General features: G+C 38.1%; 1 protein-coding gene across 3 annotated transcripts in view; it reads left to right on the top strand.

The window, feature by feature from the left end:
• The window catches only part of ADGRL2 (adhesion G protein-coupled receptor L2), a 129685-nt gene that overhangs the window by 62000 nt on the left and 49641 nt on the right, over positions 1–18044 (top strand). For all 3 annotated transcript variants that reach the window (XM_035903912.1, XM_035903913.1, XM_009648434.2), the window contains exon 3: positions 17046–17155. In XM_035903912.1, the coding sequence (XP_035759805.1) occupies positions 17046–17155 (110 nt within the window). The remainder of the gene's footprint in view (positions 1–17045; positions 17156–18044) is intronic.

Below are 18044 nucleotides of genomic sequence, written 5' to 3' on the forward strand. Positions count from 1 at the left end.
AACCTTTCTGCTCTGAATTAAAACCAGGCTTTTGTTAGTAGGAATCATTTTTCCTAGTCCTAAACTTTTTGTTTAGGAAAAGTTCCCAATTATTTTAAAGATTAGACGCCGTAACAATCTTTGTGATTCCAGTACAGTGCAATTAGATATTTTTTTGCCTGTGTGTTTAAATAAATTCTTGGGTAGTGTGTCAGATAATAATTTTGAATAACATCATTTTAATTCTTGAAAAATCCAATACTAAAAAAATGTCAGGCTCATTCCAATATGTACACCCTATTTTTTGAGTAATTTACAGTTACAACTATTGGTGGGGCTTGTAGAAAAATAAAACTTTGTATTTAAAGGAAATGCAGCCTATTAACTCTGAACCTATGGAATCATTTACTTACAGTGTAAAATTCAAGCACTTAATGTTGACAGCCAAATTAGTGTTAACTTCAGAAAGAAAACATTGTTTCCCTCCTAGTAAAGGCTAAAATACCTTGAATTTTTAAATAGGGACTTCTGATCTGTGTTCTGATACTGAGGGCATAGTTGTGATCATTAAAAAGAGGAAAAATTAAAAATGTTTAAAACTGCAGACTTTGCATACCATGAAAACATCCACATTAAAAAATATAATCCCACAGTTGGTATATTCAGTTTATTCTTGATCTGCAACAGAAAGGAGGTTACCTCAATCCTGCACCGAAATGGCCTTGAAATTCTATTTTCATCTACAATTTATACTATAATTGTAGCTTTATGTGATCTTTGCATCTTTACTAAACATATTTAATCAGTATCATTTTGCTTTTTTAAATACGCACAAACGAAGCAAACCTCATTATAATACGTAAGCATAAATATAAAAATACGTTAGCTATAGTAGGTGAACTTAGGGAACTGTGATTTTTTGAAATACCATTCCCTGTTAAAACATTGCTGCGGAACAGTTAAGGGTTTGAGAGGAATAAATCCTCTTTGTCAGTGAGTGTTCTTTCTGTTGCACGTATCCTGTCCTATCTATAGCACACGCAACACATGTACCTTCAATTACCATGTCCATCATGACACCAGTGAAGAGTTCATGCTTGGGTTTCTGTTACCATGAACTTTTCCCGCATGGTAATGCTCTTAACCTGTTACGTCCATCATCTCTCTGCAAGACAGCTGCGTGGAAACAGAGGGTCTTCAGCATGGAAGCCAAGCGCCTCCTGCCCCGCGGGGAGAGCAAGGGAAGGCTGAAGGGAGCAAGCAGCACATCCACTCCTTCTCCCGAGACTTCCATTTTTTTCCTTAATCCTTCCCAATGGGAGGGTGGGAGAATGGAGATGTTCATTCTTTTCCACCTAGTCACATGTCCAACAAGTACATCATTTTGAAAACTCCTGTATATAAATGACTGAGACATTTTGGAAAGAAAACAAAATTAGTCTTCCTCTGAAGAAGACGCACCTCTCAAGCCCGCCGTCTTGCTCCTGTTTGCCAGGTCCGCAGAGGAGACATTGTCACCCCCTGTCAGTGTCCTTTCAAGTGAACCCAAGTTTGCTCTGTTCCATAGTGTGAGTGAATAAAGAAAATCTCCTATAGCTGATGAATCTCACTCAAAGGATTGAAAAGGTCTAGCCAAAAGTGAACCTCGTACAGGGCGTCTTTGCTCTGGTAGAAGGCAAAGCCTGCCTGTGGGATTGCTGCAGAGCTGAATCCAAGCCTTTACAAGACTTCCACAAAGAAGCATTTTAGTGCCTCAAAAATAGCTTCCTCAGACAGGGCCCACGGTCGATTCTGTGTTCAAACTGTAGCGTGCTTCAGATTTGCATTTCTTAATGTGACTGACAGCAGTTTTCACAGGCAGGATTTTATCCTCTGCCATTCACAAATGAGGGTGACTGCGGTGATGGCGCACTGTACTCCGGGGGTCTGCCAGGCTTCGGCAAGGGCTCTGCTGACCCCTGCTGCTATCCTTGCTTTTTCCCTTGCTTTTCCTTCTGCAGACCAAGATTGCCTCCCTTTGCCAAAGATATTACGTAGGGAAAAGCGTCTCAGAACAAGAGATACACCTTTCCTTTTTCTGCTTTCTGGCGATGAGACGCTTGTGTGCCTGTCCTTTCCATGTCCGGGAAGTACCGGTGTTGGTAACAGGCTGGCACCGGCTGCTGTGGGTAAGGGAGGCTCTCGGAATACGCTCTCGGAATTCACGCACATCCGAGTTGCTGTGGTACTGATGCTTATCTCGTGCACGAGGTCCTTCTTTTACTTTGGCATGCCAGCCGTTTCTGTTTCAGCTTGCTGACAACTGCTTCACAAAACATTTACCGTACAAGAGTATCAACATTAGATATCTTTTTTTTTAAGCATCCTTTAAAAATGAAGGCTCTTACTCATCTGCAGCAGACGTAGGTCCTAGTACGGCAGTCAGTCCTGTGAGTATTTGGATGTAGTAGAAGCTTAAAATGCTTGTTATTTTTAAACTAAGCTTTTCACAATACCAGGCCATGGCCCGATTGATTTTTGTTTTGCTTTGTTTTGTTTTCTATGTGTTAGTCACAAGACTTAGTTATGACTCAAATGTAACAAAAAAAAGCAGAAATACATGGAGCCTATTTTCATGAACTAGGCGTAATCAGAGAGCCTAGAATATTCATGAAGCATACGGTAGTCCTTGGCTTTATTTCAGAAAAAAACAGTAACACCCATGACTGAGAAGAACCTTATCTGGCATTGTGCATTCTCACTATCATTAATTCTTAACATGAAAGTGGTAGGTCCTGTTTACTCTCTAAAAATAAGGGGGTTTATTAACGGGGTTGTTCCATCATGGCATTACTTAGTAAATGAAACACAAATCCTCATGTTACGAGGTCCTGAGCAGTCAGGTAAGGCGAAATAGCTGTCAGTGGTACTTGATCATCTTTTTGCAGTGTGTTCTATTATTATTTTCTGCAGAAGGAATTGCATTACACATTAGCAAGCACATAACACGCGCGCGTCGCTGTAATCACAGCATTGGACAAGCTACAAAGGAAACAACAAAAGGATCATTGATACCAACTAATGACATTTAAATTTAGATTTAGTTTACTTCAAAAAAGATTGTATTCATTATGTTACCAGGGTGTAGCTTGATATTTTATTTAGTGCTTTCATATCCTACATTTAAGTTGGTTTTTTTCCTTTATTATTGGCAAAACCACCATCAAATCTTAAGTCAGTGTGTATCTTATCTGCCAGGGTGGTATATACACATTCATCAGTCTTTCCTTGCTGTTCGTGGGTGAAAATAAATAAAAATAACTATACATACATATACATAATTTTTAAAGTATTGCATGCTGTTTCATGTGTATTTGAGCATCATATAAAATACATGCTTCGGCCTGTGATTTTCTAGGGTTGGGTTTTTTTGATTTCTGAAATGGGCTCTACTAGGTGTGCATACTGTTTAGCCTACAGTTAATCATATACTGTATGTTTTAGGCATGTAATTACCTCTCTTGGTAATTCACTAGTGTTTTGGAGAACTTGAGTGAGACAACATTGCTTAACCTTCAACATCTTTCGGTTGAATGTTGTGTTCTCTCGGATGAATTTGTGTGAATTTTACGCAATTTTCGAATTTCCAGTCTAGCCACGATAAGTTCCTGGTTTAGTTGCACTCAGAACTTTATTATTAAAAAAATGTGATTTACTTATATATTACTGTGCCAAATTTAGTTCATATATAATAATACTGTAATAATTGAAGCCTATTAAATCCTCCCACCCCAATATATCCTCTATAATACTTAGCCAAAACAGCTACATTATCTGATAAGTTGATTTAGGACTTTATACATGTGTTCATATAGCCATTTATCTCAACCCTTGCTGAGGAGACCTTTATTAAGCTGTGATGACTGCTGAATATGAAATGTAACCAAGATTATTTTTTTATTCAAATATAATTTAAATATTCATCAAAGAGGAGTTATGCTTGAAACTGACAGAGACTATTAACATCAAAAAATATAATTAACTGCACTGGGTATCATGAAGCAGAGTTAGCCAAATAGCCGAGAGGTCTAATTGCTCTAGAGTCTGAGAAGCAATAGTTTTATTTTATACTGTTGCTGTGGAATTAATAGTGATGTGGTTTCCTATGCGAGGCAATTAAAAGCTGCCTGTTAAGGTTCATTGCATTATAGGAAATCCGTTGAATAGCACTTAGTAAACAGAACTGACATGGAAAAGGTACATGAAGATGGGCAGAGCAGGGTATAGATCGTAAATTAGGACAGATTAATATGAATTAAATATATGTAAGTAACTTATGAGCACTCTTTAGTGTTATAAAGTCAGCAGTAGCGATGAAAGTGGAAAGTTTTCATTAGTAACACAAAGGAAATAGAATTTAAAGATTATTACAGTGAAGCTGTTTAATTCAGAGGAAAGGAATAGAAGAGTAACATGGGTTTAAAAATTAAAAAGTAGCTACAGAGTAGTATAGAAATGAGTAGATCTCATATTCTGGAAATTTCCTTCTGCCACAGAATAATCTCCTACTTACAATAAAAAGAACCTTCTGACCTTTGTGGCTCAATTAAGCTTTTTAGTTGAATTCAACAAGAAAAAAACTTCTTTATTGAATCCCATAGATTCTGCCTGTGCCCTGGCTATACTGTCTGAAAAGGGGTGGCCATATTCATGGCATTTTGACATTAATGAGGTTACTGAAATGGAAAAGTTTAAGGATCAAAGATGCAAGCAATAACAGTATTTTACAGCATTTCTTTTTTTCTCTCTAATAATAAAATTGCAATCTAATTGCTTAATAAATGGGCCATCATTACTGAAAGGCATAGATAATTCCCTGCTTTGCATTTTATTTTCTACATATTGCAGAACAATAATTAGCAAAAATGCTATGGCCGCAAATGAAAGAGGTCTTTATTATTTTTTATTCTTTCATACAACAACAGTGAATGAAAGGAGTTTGTGTGTGTTCTTTAATTTAGGACGATAGAGAACTTCTGTGCTTTTTAAGGAGCAATCTTAAAACCTAGGGTCGTAGTGGTAAAATAAAAATCAGACAAAGAATTCAACTCGAATTCCTGTTTTCTATACAGATTGGCTGCCTGTGTCATACATTATTTACCATGCTCACCCTGTTTATATCAGTGACATAAGAGTGCGTGCTACTTTCTCAGACGAGTACTGTCTTTGCCGCTTCACAGCACAGTGCCTTGTACTCCCAGGCTTGCACATGGTGTTAGCAGATATTTAAAGCACTTCAGCCTAACATTTTATAGGTCATGATGAACTGAGCCTATAAAACAAGTTCCTGCAATGAAGTTAATGCAGTCTTAAGAGTGTTACATAGACCGAATACTCTGTATTCAGTATTATTTTTAGCCTGCTGTAGACACATCAATGGGGAGGAAAGGTTCTTATCACGTGGAATTTTTCCATGTCAAACCTTCTTTGTAATACACTTGCAGTGCAGAATCTTTACTACAGATTTACTATTGAAAGCTGTGTGGGTTTTTTCAGGTTTTCACTGTGATACGGTAGCTATCAGAACCTTTGAATGTCAACCTTTCTAGCACGCACGCATGCACACACATGTACACATACACACGCAAAACAGGTCCTGTAACATTTTTTAAAGATATTAGGTAGCAGAGTCAGTTCATTGATCGAGCTGCCCTGACCAAAGTCGTGTAGCTCGAACACCTTGCAGCAAGAAGTCTTAACTACTTTTTAATGACACTGAGCTGTAAATGTTTCATCTGGCAAGATACGTATTTTTTTCTATTTGCAAAGGCATCTATGCTCCTTTCTTAGTAGTCATCTGTGATCTTTAACCTCACTGTTCATAGCTTCTCAGATACCTTGCTTCTTTTGAGATATATGTTTATAGTGGAGCAATTTTGAAGCCTATTTAATACACCCATTTTTCAGCACTGTGAAATTATTGTTTCACCGTAACTCAGATTTTGTGCACCTTCTCCTCTGTCTATTTAAAACATTCATTTAGGCAGAGCTGTGAGCGTAGCAGTAACGTGGCAGTGCCGAACCCATAACCTTTCCATGTTTGCTGTATTTCTCAACAGCCCTGAACCCAACTGTACTATTACATTTGCAAAGCTGTGGGTGTTTTCTCATCTAGGATGTAGTAGCGCTGGTATTGCCTTCAGTATATTATTCTAGTGCCAACATCACTGGTGGGTATGAAAAACATCATTTACTTTGTATATTTAGCTTTCTTAGATAATTTTGCTGCCTTTGTGACAGATACAGCCAAAGAACACCTCCTGGAGTCGCATTTAAAACAGGAGCACTTTGGGTAATGTGCTGTAGACAGAACACGTATGAGTTAGTGCTCAGTTATCATGCATGCCATCAGCAATGCCTTGTTGCTTTCTTATCAGTCACTTCCCGCTGTCAGCCCAGTGCTTATTTCAATAGAAAAGGATTTGCATCAAATGTAATACAGTATTATGTATGGCTAACATGGGGTTTTTAATTGTGCAGGCACATGAAACTCCTTCAGTGGTAGACAGTTTGATAAAAGGATTAGATCATGAATATTTTTGACACAATTAAAGATTATCTGTGCATTGACAGTGCCAAGCCAGTGAATTTTCCGATGTGTTTTTTACAGTGGCTGAATCTGCTTGACTTGCATAAAAACCGACTGCAGAACATGCAGGGTTTTTGCAGATGTAAAAACAAGCAAACGCAAGCTGTGCCCTGAACTTTGTTGGGCTTGAAACTGGAAGTTTCGGGAATCAGAAAGTGCACAGCTCAAATCAGTAACTTCAGGGATTAACTTCAAATCGCAATAGAAGAAAGTGGGATTGTGCTTTCCAAGTTAGAGCAGAAGAATATTTTTGCAGGGGAAGTCCTATACCTGGAAGCTCTGCAAAGTTTCCAGATGATAATTAGATCCAGACATCACTGTGGGTAATGAATAACGGTGCTTTTGTGACAGGCATTCCTCTCAGAAGAAAAGAAAGTATTTGTAGTGAGCACTCTCAGACACATTTTAATAGGAAATGACACCGCTGTTACAGAGTTGATTAAAGACCTACCAAGGGACAGCACTTCTGGAAAAAATCAGCAGATGAGATAAGGAAAGTTGTAATTTTATTATTAGTTATCAGTTAAATATATATAACTTTAAAGTCATGAAATCCGCAATAAAAATGATGAGAAAGAGGACTGTACCATCTTGCTAGCAGATTGCGCTTGTATAAATCTCGTAAAATAACCAAGTTGTCTTTTGGCCTCTTGCTCAGCATTTTGCTTGGAGTTCTGTTGAGCCGTAGAAATGAGTCACTCCATAGCCCTGTGGAATTGGTAGATACGCAGCGGTGGGCACATGGCCTCTGTTGATGAAAATTATAACCCAAAAAGGGGATATTCCCCGAGGCAAGTTTACAAAAAACAATTTATTCTTTTTCACCCTGTAAAACTCATCTTACATGCAGGATCTCTTGCATTATTACAAACTCTAATCCTCTGAGTGGGTAATTAACGGACCAGAAAAGCCATTTGTGGAAAGAAAGAGCCATAAGGGTGAAAAATATTTCTCCGCTGAATGATCTTTAAGGAGTAAATAATTACAAGAGTGAGAGGTTTGGGATGACCAATCTAAATCTGCGCATAATTAGGATGAACACAGTTTGAAAATCGAAGCAGTTGGCATGTGCAACAATTCTCATATCAGAAGACTAATTAAATATTTAAAAGCCCAAAACCCCTCACCATTCACAGAAAAATAACCTGCCACAAAAGGGTCTGTAACTTTGCAGATAATTAGGAAGGGTTACAGGGGGAAAAAATCACAGATTGGCTCCAAGGTTCTGCAAGGTCACGTCTTATTATGGTGTATCTTTTATATGGTCTGATAACAAGTTTCTTGCTAATTTAATCTAAGTAGGGCATCCCATAGCGATTTCCCATTTCCCTTGTTAAAAAAGTGATCGTTTTTCTATATGCAAACTGCAATAAGTGAACATTTTTATAAATAATTGCTCCTAATTGATACAGGCTATAATATTTTTAATTATTCAAGGGGAATACGTGTGTTAAAGTTCAGTTAGGATTGCTCCCACCACACCCCCCCATTTGGAACTGCCCTCATCCTGTCCGTCGCAGAAGGAAACCAAAGGACCCTATGAAATCATGTTGCCTCGGTGGCCAATTCTGTAAATTAGTAAGTCTTACTTTGCTGTTAGAGCTAAGATACATTTACCTTGAATATGCATTTCTGCAAACAGAAGCGCTGTGTTAAACGCAGGAGACCCACCGTGAGTCACGCGGAATTTGCACTGAGCTGGCCTGGAGGTCCGGTCGAAGCACCAACATTAAAAGTGCACCAAGGCTTCTGCATTTCAGAAGTTACAGTAACAAATCACACCTGCCATTTGAAATACCTTATTTTAGCAATTAAAGTGGGTGATTTTTAAAAATGTATTTAAGATCTGTGCAAATTAACGTGAAGGATAAAGCTACATGTTTTCAGCGTTGTAATTCTTCAAGTTCCTCATTTAATAATGACTCAGAAGCTGTCTGAAGTTGCATGACTTTTAACTACCTGATGAATATTCTGCATGCCAAGCCATGGATAAAAAAGATCGACAGTGCTGCAAAAAAAGAGTTTTAAAGGGTTTTTACTTTTATCCTGTGCTCTCTACCCGGGAGTCTCTTCTCCTGCAAGTCTGTGGCAGCGTTACGCCTAAGGATCAGACACTGTGCTTCAGGATTTTCGCTTGGATTTTCTAGACGCTCTGCTCTAGCACCTTGCCTCAGAAATAAATGCCCCTTTGGAAAGCTCCGATATTATTACCCAGCCCTTTCTTTCTCCCCAGAAACCTGCTCAGCCCGCAAGGCGTGATGCTGCGCTCACACTCGCTCAGTGTGAATAATCTGTGTAAATCGCTCAGATATTAGGATGCTGCACTACTGAAGTTTTCATTAGGAAATAACCGTAGCTGCAGGCTATTTATTTTGTCTAAATGGTGAAAAATTTAATTGGATCTTTTGAACTGATTACTTTTCAGCAGTGCGGATCCGCTTGGCTTAGTTGGTGGACTAAGACATACACTGCCTGTAATCCCATGCTGCATTCTGCTTGCAAATACGCACATAAATAATACGACGAGATTATGAATACGACTTTATTTCCGTTCGTCCCTGGATGGGGTTGCATTAGAAACAACTTCTCTAAAAAGCAGGTCTCTTTTGCTTCATACTGTTACAAGGTTCGGGTTTGGCTTGCACCGACACAACCCTCACCAGGAGAGTGTTCGGTTTGCTTCACACACCTCGTTGCATCTTGTCATACCTGGTTTTCCTGTCCTTGCTTTCCAGTCAGCTCCTCATAGGCTCCGGTAGCTCTAGTAGGCCTTTCACATACATGGTAGAAAGTAATGGGTATGGAAAGATGGGATTATAAAAGCACTTAAAAAATTACTGCAAGAAGGCAGGAGTTATGTATTCCACTGGAATCTACATTTCCGTTTCCTTTTTTCTTTTTTTTCTCCCTCCCTATTTTATCTGATGCTTCAGTTTCAGGGTAATAATAATCCCATAACAATAGCATTTACACCAATAAACAAAGCACCGGAACAAGAATGAGTTGTAACAAGAAAAAAACACCTCTGCTAGCTTAGATGTGAGTGAGAAGATTCGTCTTTTTAACAGTGACTGCTTTGAACTTAGAGAACATGAATACTAAAAGGCAAATGGGTCATAACTAAATGTATTAAAATTGTAAGAAGAGGTTGAAAGCAAGAAATACTCTGTTAAATTGCTTTGCCATACAAGTCGGATACGCATCCACTGATAGTGAATCAAACTGGGTAATCCTAAGAAAGGGCCTGTGGGAGTTGCATATTTTCTGTGGTTTATTGTCTATTCGGAGTTTTCATCCTTAATGCATACCCTTAAACTCCCACAAGACTACATCGTATAAAGAAAACGCAGTTAAATATTACTGCGTATTTATTGGGCAAAGGGAAACAATGCTATGGTGCACCTTCGTCTACAATGTTAATTACACACTATTTAGCTTCCTTATGTCATGTTTACTCAGTAATTAGGAAGATTCAACAAATAATCAGTATTATATTTAAAAAGAAAGTAGAAACAATTTTATCAGGTTTTTCCCACCCAAATATTTTTCATCCAGTCACCAGGTTTATTGCCGTAGTGGTCATGTTGCCAGGTGCATAGAAAATCCCAAGGCTGGGTTGTGAATTTTCAAACCAATTTCTAGCATGCCTTACTGCTTTAGCGCTCACAGGAAGATCTCCAATATTTAGACACAATTCTTATGGCCAAATTCTGGTTTCATACGTGCTCCTGTATTTTTCTTAGATTATGAAGATTACCACCACAGCACAGTAAATCTGTTTTCCCTTTGAGCTAGGTAAAATTGGTGCTTTTTTTTTTTTTTTTTTTTTTTTTTTTGCATGCTCATTCACCCATAATTGTTTTAGGGATTTTAACCTCAAAATAATTTTTAGAAAATCTTACACGAGTGGGCAAAATTGCCAGTGTAGCATTGTGGGTTTTCAAAAGCCAGTTGCAGGACTCCTCATTGATCTTCAAGGAAGCGTGGCACTGTAGGGATGCGTGGGCACGGGCAGGGCTGTGCTACCGCTGCTGCGGTTGCTGGAGCGCTGCGGAGATTGCGGCGATGGCTGGCCAAGGCTGCTTCAAATCACGGCTTTATAGCAAGGCTAGGGGTTTTTAAGCAGGTCTTTTTTTCAGGCTTTGGTTAGGCCCAATTTGCTAATTCATTAGGTTTCAGTATGTGATAATGTATTTCTTGTGAGGTGAATTTGAAACTCAGAATTTAAACACATGCCTTTAAATAATTTTATCGACTGTGGTATGTGTGTGTGCATACGTATTTATCTATACACCCCTAAAATAAAGTCTCTGTTCTCCATCTATTTTATATGTAAGTTTTAGACATACTTTCTAAGACCAAATTAATAAAACATAGCATTTAAGTAATATCTGACTTCTTCATACATATGTAACTTTAAGTTTAATAACAGGAGTGGAGGTCTAGTGAATATGCATACAAAAGCAGAAGCACATCTCACGTGCCAGTTGTAGACCATTAGGAATACATATGTAAAGACAGCTATTTACTCTGGGGAAAGAGGATCAGGAATTTTTCAATTTAAAATATGCTGTTGTTAAAAGTCAATACACAGAGTGTAGTCATCCCACATTCCATCTCTCTTTACTAGACTGCAGCTCACCCAGGGTGAATAAGGAACAAGAAGACCATATGGAGTATGTGGTGCTACAACTCAGAGTTTACGTGCTTCAAGTGGTGTTTAAGCAGGTTGCTGCAGGCGATATGCAGGAACATGTCATCACGCTAGCTTTTAAGTATTTAATCAATATGCTGAAAGAGAAATATTGTCAGATCTGACTTAAAAGTTTCAAAACATACCACGATAGATTTTTTTTTAATGTATTGACAATTTTATTATAATGAATTGTATTTATTAAATGTGGCTTTATACTGTATCTTTTTTTTTCTTTTTAAAGTGAAGCATGCGTGTTTGCCAGTTTTACCTTACTTAGTGAAACACTGCATTCACAGAAATGCAGCATTAGGAGTACCCAAAATTATTTTGATAGCCCATTTCTGGCTAGACATTAACCCATATCCTATTCAAAATAACATTCTTTTATGTTACTATCTTTGTCAAAGTTATTTATGCAAAACAACAGCATTTGAAGGATAAATTTTAATGTGGACATTCTTTCCGACATACCTTAACTTTGCAAACCGCTTTGAAAGGAACTGTGTCTGTCTTTCTGTGACTGATGTGACTTGCCCCTATAGACCACCTCTTCCCTCAGTCAGCCTGTTTGATCCACGTCCTGCTAACGTCTGCTGCTCAGATTCCAGTACTTCACTTTCTGGTCCAGTCATGATACACTGTGTTTTTCATTTTAATGCTGGAGTATTTGTTCAAGTCCATAGATTTTGCATTTTTAATCTTCCTTAGAACAGTGGTGAATAATGGCCCTTGGCAGGAGATAATGAAATTTTCTTAATTTATATTTTCAAGCAGAAGCTTCAATTGAAAATGGCATCCTATGGCCTGGAGACATAGCTCTAGTGCAAGTTTCAGGGGAGCTGTAATAATAATGCAGTGCCAGCGGTGACGGGGAATGATAGGACAGTGAAGAAGTAATTTAAGAAAGAAAAGAGAATGTACCAAAGCTTTATTGTAGCATATCTAATGATCTGCTGAAGATTCCCAATAGCTTTTGGAGCATGACAGGAGAAACTAATGTTATCTTGCCAAAACAGAAGCCCCTGTTTAATCAGCAGAACAAGATTATTGATTAAAACACCTCACACAATAGATTGCGCATGGAATCTCATCTCCATACGTTGCACGTGGAAAAGTGCAATAATGAGCATGAGATAATAAAAAAAAAGAGCGAAAGCAATTTGTTGGGAATTGTACAAGTCAAGATTACAGTTGAAATGCAAACAAATTATCACGGAAAGTACAGCTGTCCTTAAAGCTGAGCACAGAAGGGGATGGATGCAGCAGGGACATGGCTCCATCGTGAGCAGAAGATACTTGCTAACAGCCCTGCTGGAGCTGCTTTACTTTCCTTTTTTTTCTGTATTCATCTGAAATGTGAAAGGGCCATTCCTCATTTGCACAGTCTTCTTCCTGAGGTGAAAGGAGTTCAGACATTGTACTGTAACTGTTAATTAAACACTCCATTTGATTTTTAGATTACTCTAAGTGATGCATCTACATTATGAAAATGTAACCTTTCTTCATTCATACTAAAATCCTGAAGAAACCAGTGTTAGAGTACACAATTGCTCCTTGCATTCATGAGAATGGTGGTATTGCCTACATTTCCCCGTGCAAAACTCCTGCTGCTGCTAGCACAGGAACCTGAATTACCGTTCCTTCAGTGCTACAGTTAGTCTTTTCCTAACTAGGGTTTCAAATTTAATTCATGTATTACCTTTCCTAAATCAACTGTTATTGAGTTTGTATAGAGTTCTCTGCAGATCTGCCTTATTTCCCTGTAAATGACAAAGTCATTGTATCATAAATCTTTGTGAATATCGTGAGTGTCATAAGCGTGAAGACATTTCTCGGTGTGAGATCATATGAATTTTAAGATTGTACATAAAAACCTGAGAATTTGCGTATGTTAACATATGCTAGGGAAGTATGCAGTTAACTAGATTACAGAACACTTAAATGGTATTTAAAACCTACAGAAAACTTAAACACTAGATTACAGACACTGAAACACTAAAGTATTCGTGATTTGACTTCTTAAATTTGCAGACATTAGAGCTGGTTTGTATCATGCCTGCAGTTGGAGTAATTCTAAAAGAGTTTGGACAGATGGACCAAACTAGCAGTATATTGTGTAGAAAAAATAGCGTTGGTTGAAATGAATGAGGGACTTCAAGTTATTTGCCAGTTAAAGTTTATGGGGTTTAGATTTTTTTTTCCCCCCTGATAGTGTTGAGGCCAATTTTGCAGATTGCCAGGAACTTTATTTCCACTCTAGTCTTGTTTTGGCCACACTCAGAAAGGGCTTGCCCATTAGAAAAAGGAATGAAAACAGGTCACAGTATTGAGCTGAAGGCTATAGCAGTGTAGTATCCCTTTCACTGGTGTTTCTAAGTGTAAGGGTTTCTCAAAATTATGGAGCTCTGCTGTGGCAGCCATGTGGTAGCTTTGACAGTCTGTAGCCATGTAGGATAATCTGCGGTTTAGTGCTATTTGATGGAGAGTAGAGTATCTTTTGTCCAAAATACCAGACAGAATTCAGTGTTTCTTGTCTTAAAGAAGCTCAACTGAAACCTTTTATCAGTTTGTAAAATGGTCTTTTCAAGCAGCAGCAGAACTGTAGGCCAATAACTAATAGAGAAGTTAGTATCCCTGGTTTTACAGCAGAAAAAAAACCCAACAGCGCAGCAGACAGAAGACTTTCATTTATCCTGAGAACAAACCACAGTAGTGTAAATTCCCCGAATTGCTTGTCTCAGAACTACCTCTACAAAGTCCACTTACTCTTCATCTCTTCTCCGTAACCCATGAAGTGGGATTGACAGCTGCTGTAGATGCTGTTGGGTTTTTGTGAAGGTTTCATCGGAATTGAAATTCGACCACCAACTATGTAACAAACGGTAACCTGAAATTTCTGTGTTTTTAAATGTGACTATCTTAATCAAGTGTCTTTAATTTGAAATCTTAGAAGTGCATGAAAATCAGGACCTTATATGAAAATCGCTCACGTTTTAAATCAGAACCTTTTAAGAAAATCACTCATGTTTTATAAAATGCAACCGGCAATGCAGCAAAATCAGTGATGTGAATGTAAAAAGCTACAACTTAAAGCACAAATACTTCTATTCCTTCAGTTATCCAAGTAACTGCATTTCTTGGGGAGGTGGTGGTGGTGGTGTGCTTCGTAGCACCGCCGTGCACTGCAGCAGTGGGCATAGCTCATTGCTTTGGAATTGGGGTCTCCTCCATTTTGGCCAAAGGTGAGCAAAAAGTGGCCATATATATATGCACAGCAGGTGAAGTCTTGCATAAGGGAAGAGTCAAAAGTTTTTAGAAGGTCCATAACTTCCTGTAAATGCCACTCAGTGCCTGAAGTTTGACACTGACACTTATTGTACAAAAAAAAAAAAAAATGCATTTTCTTCTGATTCGTTACAAGGTAGCCCGAAGTTGTTCTCAATTTCCTGACTGACTGCAACATTATGAGTCTTTCACCGGAGGAAAATGAAAGAGAAGAAAACAACTTTTCACAGGGAGACTTTCATAAGATTTACAAATACTGCTAGTAAAACTTTTTTTTTTCTGCAGCTAAATATGGCCTTCATCAGTTTCATTCTCAAGCAATTTCTCCCAATATGTATCCATTTTATTTTGTAACAAATCAATATTTCTCTCTTAATTGCCGCTTATTCAAGTGTAAAATGAAATTTTCATACAGCTCAAAGCTGTGGAAACCATTATACTGAATGATGCACTACACAAAGGCTTTTTGTAGGAATTATTTTGGCTTCAGCATAAGGTTATCACTGAAGAAACAAAGAAATTTAAAGAAATTAATTAATTACAAAATCTTATATTCAAAGTTTTCTCATGCTGGTTAGTCTGGCCTGAGGTGTGAGGCATAAAAAAATAAAAAAAATAATGTCGGGGCTTAGAAAAGAGATAGGTTTTGGGCCTTATTGCCTTCTCCTGCTTCTTTGACCTTCATGTGAGTACAAAAACGTGGCTGTTTTCAGATTCAGTACAGTGATTTTCTCTTCCAAGTTGGGTGCACATTTCATCACTTCAGCAGGGGTCTGAAAGCCATGGGATGTGCCATACTCGTTCCCGGACTCCCTAATATACAGCACGAGCTGTTGCACTGAACAACGGTGCTGATGGGAGTGGTGCAGCGTTAGCTGGGCGATAGCTGTACGGGGAATCTGCCCGTGCTCTCTGGAAAGTCACTGCCACAAGCAGCGCAGAGGCGGCAGGTGAATTCCTCACCATCGATCTGTATCCATGGTTGTGCGTGTAGACAGAAATCCCTGGCTATTTCCAATTAGTTCTGCAATTACGAGCCTTATGAGGCTAGGAATAAGTAGCTTAACAAAAGGGAAGAAGGAAAAAGAAAAGAAGAATTAACTGGTAAAGTCAGAAGAGTTACTGTTCTCGAGTTTGCTCAGCAAGAGGCACAGTGTGTCCTGACCAGCTCTGTGCTACTTTGATTAGTATATAAAAAGGAAAGTGATTTATATCAGAATTCTTCAAATGTGCTTGCGCCACCATTTATGAGGTAGCGAGAGTTATCCTTGTACCTGTTGGCAATGTACAGCTGTGGAAAGCCCTTGCTACAAGATAGATTATTTTAGCTTGGGTTGTGGTATTCAGGGAGTGTGGGAAGTAGCAGGGCAATGGAGAAGTTGATGTACAGCTGGAGTCAAAGGCTAGACTATTACTTAAGTTCAGACTTCTGTTATTCAGTTTGCTGACAAACAAAACTAACCCCTGAGAAGATCAGCCAAGCTCTTTTTCTTTTAGTCACCAAACACCCTGACCCTTGCTTTTTTTCTTCCACTTCCTTCTGACTTATTTTTTCTGTATTACATTTTGACCGTCTCTTCAGGGTTTGGTGATTGGTTTTCCACTTTTAACTTCCAAGCTATTTTTTTTTCCCCTGGAAAAATTACTAGAAGTCTAAAATGTCTTGATTTTTATTATTAAAAAAACCTTCAAAAAACCTTAAATTCAGTAGACCCTCACAGAGGCAAAATACAGTAAACTTGTAATAAAGTTGTTCTTTGTACAAAAATGCATTAGCTTCCAGTGTTAAGCAAATCAGATATATGTTTCAGTATTTAGTCTCCTTTAAAATACATTTTAATTAATTTTCTTGCAGTTCTTCTTTTTAACTGTTATTCTTATTTCCTCAGACAGTCATTCTTTACTTCTTCCTGTAACCTAAGAGAGGAAGCTTAGAGTCCACCAATTGCTCCTAAAATAATTAAAATGGAAATGCTAATGCTCTTTGTCTACAATAACTCTTCCAACCAAAATAATTTCCTTGAATCACCACAAAAATCTCTCTGAGATGTAAAACCATTCAGCAGTATGTATCTCTAAAGATGGAAGTTATTGTACATTATTCAGAATTACACTTTTTTTTTCTTTTTCATTTTGTATCATCTTTGCATTTTGCTTTGATTTTATTGAACAGTAGTATCAGAGCAGTCTGTATTTGGGACAGCTATATCTACCAGTGGGAATGAGTGACATTTGAGATCACATCAGTCTCCAAATTTAAAAGTATAAAGCCCGAACTGCAATATTGTCTTGAAGCCTTATTTATGGACTTTGATCTAGTATTAATTAACTTTGTTGTCTTATGGATTGGACTGCCCAAGTGTGAAGAGAGTTAGCACTGCATATAGTTCTTTAGTATGAACTTGCAAATTAAATGTAATTTTGAATTAATTAGCTGGCTTTCTTTTCCCATTTCAGGTGCAACAACCGAACACAGTGTATAGTAGTTACTGGGTCAGATGTGTTTCCTGATCCTTGTCCTGGAACATACAAATACCTAGAAGTTCAGTATGAATGTGTTCCTTACAGTAAGTATAATCTTTTTATTCTTGCTCACTTCCTCTGGCCCTCACAATTAAAGCTGGAGTGCTGTTACATGGAAAAGAAGCATATGTTTATGGCCCACGGACCCATTATGCATGCAGAGCACTTGCAGACTAGGGCCTCCAATTAGCTTCACAAAGTGTGGAAGGAAGCCATGGTGTGATGCTGGCCAAGTGTCTGTCTGTGTTCTTAAGTGTTTGGCTTTTAAGGCTACTGTTTTTCCAGAAAACAAACTCGAATTAGCTATTCAATAGGCCAGATAGAAATTTGTACTTTTGCCCGCTACCAGTTGCTGACAAATTGGCTTGGCTCACAGACTTCTAAAGCAGGAATTGACTTCAATTTTAATCGTGATCTACTTGAAAGGCTACCTGCTGCTGTGGTGACTTTGGGTGCACAGCAAAACCCAACGCTGGCGCTCAGAGGCAAATGCCCCCGTTGGGGGACATTGTAAGAGGACTTTGTGCTTCGGGGGCACATTATAAGTGAACGCAGATTCGGAGTGAAAAATTCATCAATAAACTACTCAAACTTGGTTCTTAAAAACAGTGGGGAAAAGAGTGAGAAAGGAACGTTCACTTTTAATGTAAAGAGAAAATACAAATTGCGCCTTGAATCAGCTGCTGAAACAGAATTTTTCACTGAAAACAAAGTAAATACTGAAATCATATTGAGAGAGAAAAATTTGAAGTTCCGGCTACTTCAGCAGTTTTGTACAATGTTCTTTCTGATGCCAGAATTCAGTAGCTTTAGACGTACTTCTTATTTCCTTGCAATAATTAATGCTTTTTTTCATTGACACGTATGCATGTTTATAAAAGTTCTGCAGATTTGACACTTTTAACTGGTTTTGCTTTCTTGCAAGGTCATTCT

Source organism: Egretta garzetta, unplaced genomic scaffold (genome assembly GCF_000687185.1).
Source record: "Egretta garzetta isolate BGI_Z169 unplaced genomic scaffold, ASM68718v1 scaffold31, whole genome shotgun sequence".
Classification (NCBI taxonomy): Eukaryota; Metazoa; Chordata; class Aves; order Pelecaniformes; family Ardeidae; genus Egretta; species Egretta garzetta.